General features: G+C 42.2%; 1 protein-coding gene across 2 annotated transcripts; it reads right to left on the reverse strand.

Moving 5' to 3' along the window:
- Window positions 1-2,266: 2,266 nt before the first annotated feature.
- Window positions 2,267-14,865, reverse strand: KCTD14 (potassium channel tetramerization domain containing 14). Of its 2 annotated transcripts, XM_063444958.1 has the most exons (3): window positions 14,633-14,865; window positions 14,125-14,178; window positions 2,267-3,313 (listed from the first exon to the last, which is right to left on the reverse strand). In XM_063444958.1, the coding sequence occupies exons 1-3, from the start codon at window positions 14,681-14,683 to the stop codon at window positions 2,642-2,644; spliced, it is 777 nt and encodes a 258-aa protein (XP_063301028.1). In that variant the 5' UTR covers window positions 14,684-14,865; the 3' UTR covers window positions 2,267-2,641. The 2 variants fall into 2 exon arrangements, with proteins under 2 accessions (XP_063301028.1, XP_063301029.1); XM_063444959.1 differs by lacking the exon at window positions 14,125-14,178 and having other exon boundaries at window positions 14,633-14,864.

Here is a 14,865-nt window from a genome sequence, read left to right on the forward strand (position 1 = left end):
CAGCACAGCATAAGCACATTATCAGACGCACTTACACTATGAATGGGCACTAAACCCATGCAGACCATGTTTCAGCAGCAGTCTCTGCATGGTCCTGTATGTTGGGGTCGAGCCGGACAGGATGTCCAGCGGCCTGGCAGGCTTGATGAAAAGCTGAGACTCTACTTCACTCGGCAGATCCACACACTTTACAAGGCAGGTCCACCCATTTTGGGTGTAGCCAGTGACGTATGTGGTGTAGCCACATCCCATCACGATCAACACCCCCCCTCAGGACGTGCCCACCCTGTCTTGAACTCCTAACTCCCAATGGTGGGAGGTATGTGGTTTCAACCTCCTCCACTAGGGGGGACTTAATCTTATTTGTTATAAATTTCACATTTTATGCAAAAAGTGGATTTTTATTTTTCTAGTGTTGCTATTAATGGTCAACAATATTTCACAAATCACAATTTAACAAATAACACTGGATGGGTTGGAAGGTGTGCGTCAATGCCTTATGGTAGCATAACATAATTTAGTACTCTTTAGTCTTTAACGAAATACTATTAGTACTCAATTTCTAGCAAAATCTCAATGCCACTAGTGTAGGACAGACACTATATAATCACTTAATGTGTAACAAGGTTATTTACTAAACTGTAAATTTCTGGATGTTCAAAATAAAGTTGAAGCCAATATAAACCCAACTGGAAAAATTGCTCAAGCCAGACATGTTTGTTTTGTTTTATGTATTTAGGTTTGCCTCCATATATTGGCTCAAAAATACACTTAAGTGAATACATCTGTAAATATATATATATAGCTCATAAACCTGGGAAAACCCTTGTTGTTACAAACTCCTCCTAGACATGGAATTGTCTGGGGAGTAGTTTTTGAAAATAGCCGATGTTCTGAGCGCAGTTGACACCATAGGAGTAGGATACCACATGGTAACACCGGAACCATAAATCATTGACAACACAGCCCCATCATGATATTAAAAGATCCAGATCACAGATCCAGATCTATAAAAAAATGATGCCTTTGTTATACAACACAAAAAAATAGATTTCTTGGCTAAGAATACTTCTGTATTTGTAAGGTAAGTTGTACTTCTGCCCTCATAATGTTTTGTTATGTGTTATAGTGCAGTGTTCTCCAACCTTTTAGGACCCGTGGACCAGCGAAAAGAGGAGAAACAATGGTATGTGTGTGGGTGTGTATGGGGGGCAGTGTGTGTATAGGGGAGAATAATTGTGGATCTGTGAGGTTGGAGGGTAGATTAGTACCTGCAGTCCCTGGTGATCCTGGTGCTGAGAGTGAACTCGAGCAGCTTTAGTAGCTGCTAGATTTCACTCTCGCAAGATAACCGCGGCAACACTCCGAGCTCACAAGAGGAGAACCCGGCGGAGCTGCAGTTAGAGCTCCCCCGGGTCCGTTCTTCCTCCTTCCTCTGCCGGCTGCTAGCAATACACTGCAAGCGGTCCGGAGAGGGAGATCTCTGATCTCCCATCTCCCCTCCGGTCCTGCAGACCCGGCAGGGGAGAGGGAGGAACATTTCCCGGTGCCATGATCGTAAGTTGATAGCACCAGGGAAATATCTTGCAGCAATTTATTGCGGTCCGCAAAAGGTTTCACCCGACAGAAAATTTGGCGCCAGTCCGCGGGCGGGGTGTTGGGGACCCCTGTTACAGTGCAATCAGATGGTTTCAGCAGTGCTCAGTTCTATTGGTAAAAGTTGCTCAGACCCTTTGAGAAATTAAATGCAAGACATGTACTTACCAGGAATTGGCATTTATTTTTAAACCACAAGGAAGTAACTATTTTGTTAATGTAATATATAATTATATAAAGTTGTTTTTATCTCAGCAATTTTTTGCTCTGGTCTTTCTTCTCTCATACTATATGAAAATACAATTTCGTTTGATGGGTCTACACTATATTTAATCTGAGTAAGATGCAGTTGTCCATTCTTTATGTGTATTCACATATCTTGTATGCTTTGCTGATCTTCCAATAAGAAAATGATTTAAAAAAAATGTAATGACAATATTAATTGTCAATTTAATTGCAACCTGGTTCCAATATGGAGCAGCAACCCTCACTTATTTACGGAAGTACGTAAACGATAGTTGGTTATGGAATCATTTTTGTTACATATGAACTTCAACGTGACTATCAAAGAAAGATGATATAATTAACATAATTAATTTCCATTATGAAATAAAAAAAAATAAATAAAAATTACCCTTAGTTTCTATGTAAGGTTTTTAGAGAGAGAGAGAGAGAGAGAGGGGGAGACATTTTGTAAAATATATTTGGGAAAACCCATACATATCCCACAGCAACAAAATCAGTGTCTACAATTGTGAATTTGGCACTTAGATTCTTACAGTAGCTCAGTAATTTGTCTGCAATGATGAAACCCATTTCCCCCCGGTCTTTTAAGATCTGAAATCAGTAAGTCTTAGCTTAAAATCTCATCCCATACTAAAAGGAAAGTTTATTATCCATATATAAATATAGTAATTCATTTAACAACCCTATGTCAGGAGGAGTTAAAATGATGTGGTGTAAACATCAAGAGGAATGCGTTTTCTTGGTCCAGCTTTTGGACACAAAAAGTAAAGTCACGTAAGGTTTAATTCATATGGTCTCTTTACCACCACGTAAACACAAATTTATAAATAAAGTCATAGTATTTCATCCGGAAACCTTTGTCAACAACATAAGCCTTGTAAGATACTTTGTATCCCTTGTCTTCGATGTCCACCTTAATGCAGTCCAGAAGGTCGGTAATTCCTGGTGAGGCCTTCCATGGACCAAACTTCACCACAGACTCTTTGTCCATGTCAAGTGTGTTCAAGGCATCGTGACACTTGGAAGCATCTTCCTCAGACCGTACAATGCACACAATCACATTGGAATATCTAGATGCTATAACCTCTGCTCTGGCAATTCGAATCATTACTTCAATATTCTCACTGTAGTTGGGTACTCGGGCTAAGAACTGTTTCCTACCAACTTGTTCACCAAAGATCTGTGGTGTTTCTTCTAACTTTTTTACCAGTGGTTCAATCTCATAAAACAATGCCTCTTTGTAGACCTCTTGGATACATTGGGTGGGCACCTGGCTGCTCCGCAGATATTCCAATATGTATATGAAGTTCTTCCCTTCTCTGTCAATGAAGAACCGGCCTTCTGAATCAGTGCGTAATTTTGGCTGGCCATTGAACATATCATAGAGTTTAGACCCTGGGCATTTCTTTAAGGTGCTCAGTGTCGTTGTGTATATTTCGCCTCCAATATTTAGCTGGATGATGGGCGACAACTGTCAAGAGATGAGAAAAAAAAAAAATCATATACCACAGTATTTTGTTTTAAGCACTGTTAAATAATGTGCATCACACTAATATACCTACAATATGTATAGACTACAAAATATAAAACATCCAATTTGTGAATACCCTCAGTTGGTCTGTAAGCACCCCTGAAATTTGTAATAATCTGAGATAGCAGCTAAAGTGCACAAGTGAAGCATATCTCAATTTTCTAGCTAATCCCAGTAGAGACTATTGGTCACTGTTCATCTTCAAGCAGGACATGGACTACAAAACAAAAGCAAAACAGTGCACATAATTAAATACAATAAAATACAATAAAAATACAATAAAAGAGGAGAAAAATAAAAAGGGTTTATTGGCAGGAAAGGAAGACAAGAAAAATTAATGAGAGTGAGATATAGCACCAGTAATTTTATAGCAATTAAAAAAGCCTTTAGTAAAGGTCTGAAAGGCACACAATTGATTTTAGCAGCATCTATTTGTTTCTATATGGTCTTATTTTAGAACATTTACTATTTGGGAGTTATGTATACAGAACTATCTATAAATGTTCGCTATATTTATTTTGAAATTAACTATATAATTTGGCAGCTTTCAAAGTGACTTAAAAGTTGTTGAGAGGTGTGTATAACTTTTACTGAGAGCTCTCATGTCTAGAGTTAGTAGAAAGGGTGTGCACTTTGTTTTTTACAATTCAATTTATACAATGTTTGTAACAGGAATAAAAAGGTGAAAGACTTTTCCCCTTGTGCTGTCTGTCCTTCTCTGGCTTCCAGGAGGCTCCCTGGAGGATAACTTTTCCATCATACCCCAGCCTTGGAGGCTGCTCCTCTTTAGTAAGAAAAGGTTCTAGAAAGACCTTTTAGTGGGGGTGACCCACAAAACCATTTAAAGACAAAAACAAGCCCTTTTGGCCTATTGTGCTAATGGAACTAGAAAAATATAGTCTTAGAAATAGAAAGGAAAAAAAAAAATCTTTACTGCTAAATTCACAGAAATTGTATAAACAAGAGAGACGCTAAAAATGTGTTTGCTTAAAAAATAAAAATGGCGTACTGGGTGATGAGACCAAAAATGAGTACCAACCAAGTATAAACATATATCAAACTAACGGCCAGTTAGTTTAATGATTTACTAAAAAGGAGCAATTTACCAGGGCCTCTCTTAGGGTAACCTTATGGCCAAAAAGAGCTTAAAAAAGTGTCTCAAGGGTCAGATAGATCAATTAAACTAACTTTTAGGAGACAGTTATTTTGGCAATATCCAGATAAAAATCATTACAAAGAAAATTGATACAAAAAAAGTCACTAATAAAGTATGATAATATTGATAAGTTAGTATGAGAAGATACAATAATAGACTTGGCAGTAATAGACTTGGCAGGAGAGTCCCAAGGTACATGCTTCCTCTATACCTCAGGTCCTATACATACATTATATCGGTCTTATAGGAACTCGTACTTCAAACCAAGGAATATATGCAGAGGGACTGGCAATATAAATAGCAACTTAGGGTACCTCCCATAAAACTCCCCCTTCCTCAAAATAAATAAATAAATAAATAAATAAATCAGAAAAATAAAATAATCATAATGTGCTCAAAAAAAGTAGTGCAAAAAAACAAAAAAAAAAAAAGAGTGAAGGTAAGAAGTATTTTTTTTTCCTTCTTTTTACTTTCTATTTCTGAGAGACTTTCTGGCTCTATATGTTTTTTTGGCCTTACTAAGTGAGTTTTGTCTCTGCTCCTCTGTAGGACCGTGCTAACCGCTAACCGTGCTAACCGCTAAAATCAACAAACTTTTTTTTCCCAGTAACGCTTGGTGTAATCTTGCAAAGTGTGAGTGCAATTTTAAACGTACTACCTTATTAAAATTGTATACAGTATACACTATGGATCTCCACTCTGTCTCTTTGTAGAACGGAGCACAAAGTCTAAACTTACGATCGCTTTACATGACCTTAAAGTATTTCTTTTGACCTACATGCAGTGTACAAACATTAATATTACCAACTTTTGAAGAAGACATTATTGATATTGTACTATATTAGTACAGCTTATTCAGTAGTCAAACCCCAGTTGGTTCAATAACTGGAGCTAACTGAATAGCTAACATTGCAAAGACGGTATCAGTTTATTTATTTCTTTGACAACAGTATCAAATAGAGACTACAATATATTGGACTAAAAACATTGATACTTTCACAAGCAATATATCACGTTTTATGCACAGTTATCAAATTCTATTGCTCATATACATTTTGTCATACGAGATATTGTTTTAATTCTTAAAAGGTATACACCATAACCTACTCCTGGATACCCATTAGATATCTAATACCACCCCTTTACTATGGCTACATATGTACCCTGCTCTTGCTTCCCTTCTCCACCATATTCACACAATTGACCCACGGTATCATTGGAATTGTGTAATAAGTGTACTCATAGAAGTGCTAATTAGTATGTACTAGTTGCACTTTTACTTATTTTAAACCACTAAATTTTTTTTTTATTTGTAGCGCCTGCCACAAAATGCAAATTAAAACTCTCTCATGATTTAGGAGAACATCCTGTGATCCTACATGCTATAGCAAGGAGTTGTGGGAATAAGATGGCTGCAGCACATGAGCTTGTAGTTCATACTGGAAACATTGAGGCACCAATTGCCTAGAGGTGGAGGTGGTTTATAGGAGTTTCTATTGCACACCTTACCAAATATACTTCAGCAGTATTCACTCTAGTGATTAGATATGGACGGTCACTTTACGATAGGGGACAGTTCCTCTTGTAAAAACGGCATCGGATCAAATGAAGATTTGCTTCACCAGTCACGAGAGAAAATGTAATTTGTTTTGCTAATTTGAGTGCTTTAGCTTGCAGGTGTCCAGAGTTGATCTATTGTGGTCTCTCTTTACTTTAGAATTCTATGCAGTTATGAATAAGAAAACTGTGTCGGTTGTCTCTTGAATGCATGACTTGGTACCAATCAGCTGTGTTATGATGTATAGACCTGTGTATCCCTGTACCAAAGGCATTCCCAGAGGCCCACATCCTGCTAAGGTCTTTTTCCTCGAAACCCTCAACAGTCTGGAATTGTTTGAAAAAATGAAAAATCTTATTTGTTGAAGATTTACAAAGAAACTGTACATCATTGGAAAGGGGAGGAAAACATTTCCACATTTCACAGGCAATTGGTACTGAATAACTTAGTGCCTCATTTACAATGTACATTGACAATATTACTCATGGGGAAAAAAACAAAAACAAACAAACCTCGGAGTCTTATAGAAATGGTCACCTTAAGGAGAAGGGTGGCAGTTTAAAAAAAAAAAAAAAATACATTTGTTACGTTTTAATTTGGAAACCTTTAAAGAGGGACTGTCACTGTGAAGTAATAAAAACACATTTCCAAATATACTTAATACAAGAGAACAAAAAGGCTTTGGTTTTCTTCGAAAACACTGTAACCTCACATGAGCATGTCCAGCGTCAGATAAAACCCAATAGGAAAGCATTGAGGCAGCGCTTTCCTATGGGAGTGCCCTAATTGTTGCCATGCATGTGCATTAGGTCCCCCCATCAGAGCGGGACCCGACTCCAAGGAATTGGAAACGGGTAAGTGTTTAAAGGACTTTTTTAATCTTTAAAATGTGCCTTGCTGGGGAGCCTATATTTGCCAAGTACCCAGACGGTAACATCGCCACTGTTGGACGAGGGGGCTGGTAAAAATAATAATAAACCCCCCCAGGGCTTTAGTACTGTGTGTGTGTGTGTGTGTGTGTGTGTGTGGGGGGGGGGGGGGGGGGGGCTTTAGTCAAGGAGAGATAGGAGTAGTATGTAGGGACTTTAGCAAGGAGGTAATAGGGGCAGTATTGTGGGGGATTGGGACCTTATTGTGATGGGGCAGGGGCTATATTGTCGCAGATTGATTATTTAGTATGGGGTTGGGGCCCATTATTGTGGGGGATTGGGGCGTTAGTGGTAGGGTTAGGAACAGTATTGTGGGGAATGGGGGTTTAGTGTGGTGGGACAGGGGCATTAGTGTGGGGATAGGAACAGTATTGTGGGGGATTGAGTCTATGGTGGGGAGGAAGGAATAGTACTGTGGGATCTGGAGCTATAGTAGAGGGATCAGAACAGCATTGCGGGGTTTGGAGCTTTAGTGAGGGGCAGGGGCAGTAATGTGGGGGACTGATCCACGATGTTGATACACTATGTCAAAGGGATCAGTGAATGTGATCTACTTGGGTTTCGCCAAGGCATTTGATACAGTTCCACACAAAAGGTTACTATTAAAACTCAAAGGGACACTAGAGTCACTAGAACAACTACAGCTTAATGTATTTGTTCTGGTGTGTATAATCAGTCCCTACAAGCTTTTTGCAGTAAACACAGTTTTTTCAGAGAAAAGGCAGTGTTTACATTACAGACTAGGGATGCCTCTACTGGCCACTGCTCAGATGGCTACTAGAGATACTTCCTAGGGCAGTGCTGCACACAGCATTCTGTGTCTCCACCCTCTGCATGGAGACACTGAACTTTCCTCACAGCGATGCATTGATTCAATTCACCTCTATGAGGAGATGCTGATTGGCTAGGGCTGTGTTTGGCTTGTGCTAGCTCTGCCCCGATCGGACTCCTTGACAGTCTCAGCCAATCCAATGCTTTGCTATAGATTGGATTTCCTATGACACTTTGACTTCTTACCAGGGCCACCATTAGGGGGTGACAACCATGACGCTTGTCACAGGCACAGCAGCCAAGTCCCCATGTAAAGGGGCTGCCAGTGGGACCCCATCGGTTGGCCCATGCACTTAGGGCCAACCAATGGACCCTATATATAGCCCGGTCAGCGCTGCGGCCATGTAATAGCGCGACCAGGCCCCTTTAAAAAAGTCAGCCGCACCGCAAGTACTGCTGGGAGGAAGTGACAGCCGGTCACTTCCTCCCAGCGGGAGGGAGAAGAGATAGCCAGGCCATGAAGATGGATAGCCAGACCATCTTCCATCAGCTGCAGCCACCCTCCTGCAACGAAAAGGTAAGAAACAGGAGGGTGGCTGAAAAATGAGCTGTGTGTGCGCGTCATTATGTATGTATGTATGTTAGTATGTGTGAGTCTGTCACTATGTAGGTCTGTGTGTCTGTCTCAGTAAGCATGTATCTGTGTCCTTTTGTATCAGTGCGTGTGTCTGTATGGGTATATTTGTTTGTATGTGTGTGTGTGTGTGTGTGTGTATCTGTGTATTTGCATGTGTGTCATTGTATGTGTCTGAGTATCAGTGTGTGTGGAAGTGTATACACTACACACCTGTATTCAAACAAGAACATTCACACACATACTCAATACAAAAACATGCTTACATTCAAACAAAGGGTGTGTAATATATACATATATATACACACACACACACACACACACACGTAGGTTTATTTGAACCATTCCTTTTTCTATTTGATTAAATCCAGTGTTCTATTTACATTATAAGTCATATCATCACTCTCTTCCCTCCTTCACATACTATATTCAGTCACATATTTCCAAGTCTAATACAGGATGCAAAACACTTTGTAGATAAGAAATTATCTACACAAACACACACTGCATCCACAAAACACACACCCTGTATCCACTCTACAAACACTGCTTCCTTGTTGGCGTATTTGTAGGCGGGTGGTATTTGTAGGCGGGGAGAAGGGCCCTGGGGTCAGCCTTGAGCTGTGTTAGGGGCCTTAAAATTTTCTAATGGCGGCCCTGCTCCTTACAATAGGGTGTGTCAGGGCACTCATAACTACTACAGCACACTTTACATTGTAGTGGTTATGGTGCTTGGCATTTTCCTTAAAACATCATTACAGTATATGTTTTATATATATAATAAGTGTTCCTAGAAAAATATAAAAAGGTATGTATTCATTTGCAGGAAGATAGAGTAATTTCATTAAAAGACCACTTCACACCCCAAAAGCACTTCAGCTTGTAGCATTGTTTTATGAGTGTGGAGTAACATAGTTTAACCCCACTTTTAAAAAGTTCTGATGTCTATGAGTAATCAGCCCTTTTGTAGATTAACTATGGAACACCCAGGGCCGGACTGGGAACTAAAATCAGCCCTGGAAAAAAATTCTATACCAGCCCAATAATGCGTCGCGCCAGCATAGTGTGCTGATATAGAGGGTGAAAAAATAACTTCAAATTGAAAACTCTTACTCCAACGAAGGAACGCATATAGGGCTTCAAAATAAACAAAAGAGCGCCTTTATTTTAAGCAGACGTACATTTGCATGTAATCAATGTTTCAGTACAACTACTTTGGCCTATTAAGGACATTTTAGTAATGATACTGAAATGCTGAATGTCTGCAGTTGCACAACTAAAAAAAATGAAGTGATTTGGTTAATTTTGAAGTTCTATGGGTGCGTTCTTCACTTTGAATATGTTATTGTGCATGAGTATGCATCTAGCAACAAGACAGGGCCAATACGTGCTCATTACACACACACACAGATACACACATACACACATATATGACATTTATGTGTGTATTATGCATATATAAATGTATATTACTATATGTGTAAATATTATAGGCTTAATTATATGTTACTAATACACACATCAATATACATGCATATATATATATATATATATATATATATATGTGTGTGTGTGTATTACTGTCAGGATCACATCAATTTACGTCCATTACCTTTACCTTGTTTAGTGTATCTTGTCTCCAATTGTCTCCTTTTTTTTTCCTCTTACAGCAACCCTTGTGCATCTTTTACTTCATCCCAGTCCCTGTTTGTTTCTTTTTACCCTTCTCCAGCCTCTGTATTTCTCTTTCCCCCAGCCCCTTTGTGTTGTTCTTAGCCCCAGCCACTTTGTCTCTTTCTCCCCTTCCAAATCTCATCTGTGTGTCTCTTTCTAACGCCAGACTCTGTGTGCCTCTTTCTCTTCTTCCAGCCACTCTCTGTCTCTTTTTCTCCAGCCCAGCGTTGCCTCCCACAAATCTTGTGTCACTTTGTTCCCCTTCCCTACTGTATGTCTCTCTGTCCCCCCAACAAACCTTCAGTGTGTCTCTCTTCCCCATCTCCTCCCTGTGTCTCTCTATTACCCCATATGTCTCTGTGTCCCCCCTTCTCCTGTGTCTCTCTAATACCCCTCTCTTTGTCCCCCCAACCCCTATGTCTCTCTATTACCCCTCTGTCTCTATTACCCCTCTTTGTCCCCCCATCCCCTGTCTCTCTATTACCCCTCTGTCTCTTTGTCGTCGTCCCCCAACCTGATGTCTTTCTATTACCCCTCAGTCTCTGTGTCCCCCCTTCCCCTGTGTTTCTATTACCCCTCTATTTGTCTCTCCCCTTTCCCGCTATTTGTCTCCCGCCCTTCCCCTCTATTTGCCCCCCCTCCCCTCTATTTCTCTCCCCCCTTCCCCTCTATTTCTCTCCCCCTTCCCCTCTATTTGTCCCCCTCCTTCCCCTCTATTATTTGCCCCCTTCCTCTTTATTTGCCCCCCCTTCCCCTCTATTTGTCTCCCCCATCCCCTCTATTTGTCTCCCCCCCTTCCCCTCTATTTGCCTCCCCCTTCCCCTCTATTTGCCTCCCCCATTCCCCTTTATTTGCTCCCCCTTCCCCCTCTATTTGTCTCCCCCCTTCCCCTCTATTTGCCTCCCCCTTCCCCTCTATTTGCCTCCCCCTTCCCCTCTATTTGCCTCCCCCTTCCCCTCTATTTGTCTCTCCCCCTTCCCCTCTATTTGTCTCCCCCCTCCCCTCTATTTGCCCCCCTCCCCTCTATTTGCCCCCTTCCCCTGTGTTTCTATTACCCCTCTATTTGTCTCTCCCCTTCCCCTCTAGTTGTTTTCCCTCTATTTCCCCCCCTTCCCCTCTATTTCTCTCCCCCCTTCCCCTCTATTTATCCCCCCTTCCCCTCTATGTGCCTCCCCCTTCCCCTCTATTTGCCCCCCCCCTTCCCCTCTATTTGCCCCCCATCCCCTCTATTTGTCCCCCCTTCCCCTCTATTTGTCCCCCTCTATTTGTCCCCCTCCTCCCCCTCTATTTGTCCCCCTCCTTCCCCTCTATTTCTCTCCCCCCTTCCCCTCTATTTGTCCCCCTCCTTCCCCTCTATTTGTCCCCCTCCTTCCCCTCTATTTGCCCCCCCTTCCCCTCTATTTGCCTCCCCCCTTCCCCTCTTTGTCCCCCCATTCCCCTCTATTTGTCCCCCTCCTCTCTATTTGTCCCCTCCTCTCTATTTGCCCCCCTTCCCCTCTATTTGCCCCCTTCCCCTCTATTTGCCTCTCCCCCTTCCCCTCTATTTGACTTCCCCCCTCCCCCCTATCTGCCCCCCTCTCCTCTATTTGCCCCCCCTTCCCCTCTATTTGCCTCCCCCCTTCCTCTCTATTTGCCTCCCCCCTCCCCTCTATTTGCCTCCCCCTTTCCCCTCTTTGTCCCCCCCATTCCCCTCTTTGTCCCCCCCATTCCCCTCTATTTGCCCCCCTCCTCTCTATTTGCCCCCCCCTCCTATCTATTTGTCCCCCCCCCCCTTCCCCTTCTGACCTTTTTACAGGAGGACTGAGGGAGGGGGCGGAGCTAACTACCAAGCTCCCTCGCGGTTCCCATAATTCCCAGCATCTACAGATCATAGAGTAATCCCTACTCTATGATGTGTAGATGCTGGGAATTATGGGAACCGCGAGGGAGCTTGGTAGTTAGCTCCGCCCCCTCCCTCAGTCCTCCTGTGCTGACAGCTATGATGCTGTCAGTATCAGTGAGTGTGCTGCTGGATCGCTTAGGCGGCCGCCCGGCACACTCACTGATACTGATAGCATCATAGCTGTCAGCACAGGAGATGGGGCCGCCGGCCGCAAGGTGAGTAATCACCTCAGAGTGTGCAGCCGGACCGGCCACCCGGCGGCACTGACATGCGGCCGGCGGCCGCAATATTCTTGTGCAGCAGGGCTCCATCTCTCCCTCCAGCCCCCCAGGTGCCGCGGCCCACCTGGAAATTTCCCGGTATCCCGGTGGGCCAGTCCGGCCCTGGGAACACCCTTCCCTGGCCAGGGAGGAGTCCTTTCTACTTCCTTTAGCTCACCTGAGCCATCAGAAGTGGGAGGCAAGCTCTACTTGAGTGTGCCTGTCTCGCCCCCTCTCACAGACCTCAGATCAGCTTCTCAGCTCCAGCCCTGTGAAGAGACGGAAAGCCTCTACCACGGAAAAGGGGGAGGGCTTGCCAAGGCTGCAGTTCATAAGATCTACAGCCTTTTCAAGCTCTTTTAAGATATACCCTCAATGAATACATGCATGTATTCACCGGAGTTAGATCTACCAAGTAGTGATTTTTCTTTTCTTAAAAATATAGCCAGTGGAGTGCTCCTTTAAATGATCATGCTGAGGAATGGCTACAAAGCCTAGATGGAGCATAGAAGAGCATTCTTGAATAGCACATTTACTGCACTCTTGTAGTGAAAGAATGTTACATACTAAACGGCATTACTGTACATGTTCTGACCACTAGTTTAAAGTGGTGTCCACAAAAATGTTGAGTCTGACTAACATATCTACATCAGAGGTAGCCAACAGGTAGGTTTATTTGAACCACTCCCGTTAACCCCTTCAGGACCAAACGTCTGGAATAAAAGGGAATCATGACATGTCACACATGCCATGTGTCCTTAAGGGGTTAAACAGGTTTTCTACTTAGATAAATCTTGTGTTCTATTTACATTATAAGTCATATCATCACGCTCTTCCCTCCTTCACATACTATATTCAGTCACATCTTTCCAGATCTAATACAGGATGCAAAAGACTTTGTAGATAAATCACAACCACATTCATTGGGTATTAACACATTTAAAGGAACAAGGTTAAAGGAAGAAGGTTCCTGGGCGTTGACAAACCACAAAGTTTTGAAGCTATTTCCACAAACATCTGCTGCAGTCCGAAGGCCTGAATCAGGAAACCTTGGACGGGGAGCCGCTGATAGGCTAAGAGCATCACCGACAAACAGTGTGAGAAAAATACATACGTTTCCCAGTCTAAGGCTTTCTGATTAAGCCTCATACTACAGCCAAATGGGTGCCAGATTCAAGATTTTAGGGTTCAATTGTTTTTAAGTGGTTTAAAGTCTCGAGGTTAGCCGATGCCTAGGGGAGTCCTAGCACCATAATTACTTAATTCCGGTGAAGTTGCTATGGTGTCCAGGGTGCCCCTTTAAGAGTATTTCATACATGAAAAAGAATAAAAATCAGTGCTGCCAACTTTAACCTTATAGTAAACTTACTTCACCCCATATAATTAAATGCACTAAAACATGATACATGGGCAAAGGTCCCAAATAGATTAAATTATATATCGGACTATTGGCAAACCTATACCTGATAGGAGACAGAACAATGACAGTGATATACTGTATGAAGGACGGACAAGGTAAACGGAAAAAAAATGGTAAAATAGCCAACTGGGGAAATTCTCAGACACAGCCATTTTTCCAGCATGGTTATTTTGGGCTGACATTTATTTCTTTGTCAATGCTCCACATTCTCAAACAGTAGCCACTATGAGCAGTCCCTGTCTTCTCTCATGAGAATGTTGGTGCCCTTGGATCCCTGAATCTGGTGCCAACACATTTTGTCCACTGTAGCTATTAAAGATAACAATGAAGTGGAGGCATACCATGCGCTAGTTAGGCTTGATTCGGACACTCGTGTAACACAAGTGTCCCTGTTTTGTCAGAAAGGGGATGTGGTCACTTTTATGAATGCAGCAAGGGATGACATTTTTTAATTTCCCAAAATTTACCTGGTCATTTTTGCTGATGGGAGCTATTCTTTCCTTGAATGTATGCGCCCAGCGCTGAAACGATTAAAAGGGTACAGTCCATAAACCATGCATTTTCCAGGTTCCATTTACAGATGTAAAACCAAAACAACATTTCAGAATGCTTTGCACACAAGGACTACTTTCTGTCCTGTGCACCACTCAGAGGGAACGCGCACAACAATATATTGGTCTGGCTTGATTTCTTAAACCCTCTTGGAGACAAATAGGTTAAAAATGAAATCTGTATAGGCAGCTAACTAAGGCATTTTCTTATATTATCCAATTCCAGAATAAGGTTATGAAAACCCTTGTTACTACGACAGTTCTGACATACTATTGGTCCTGGAAGAGTTAAATAGAGAGCAAAGTATAATGGAATACTTCATCTATAGAGTGACAAATGATTAAACAATCACTCTGTAAAGTACCGACCACCCACTATGGTGCTCAGATTGTTACATTTTCCTATGACCCCCAGTATACTCACACTCTGCAGACTGCTGGTCACCTGCTTCCCACTGCTGCTGATCACACTCATGCTAGCAGACCCCAAATTCTGCTTTGGAACTCTAAGAAGGTTGCAGAGTCTTTTAAGTTTCTAAAGTTTTCTTCCTCTTCTAAACCCCTGCAGGTTTGGCTCCTCCACCCCTCCTAGTCCTCCCACGTCTAACAGGTGTAGTAAGAGGTGTGTTCTCTTTCCAGCGGAAGTGCTCAGTCATC

Source organism: Pelobates fuscus, chromosome 1 (assembly GCF_036172605.1).
Source record: "Pelobates fuscus isolate aPelFus1 chromosome 1, aPelFus1.pri, whole genome shotgun sequence".
NCBI classification, from domain to species: Eukaryota; Metazoa; Chordata; class Amphibia; order Anura; family Pelobatidae; genus Pelobates; species Pelobates fuscus.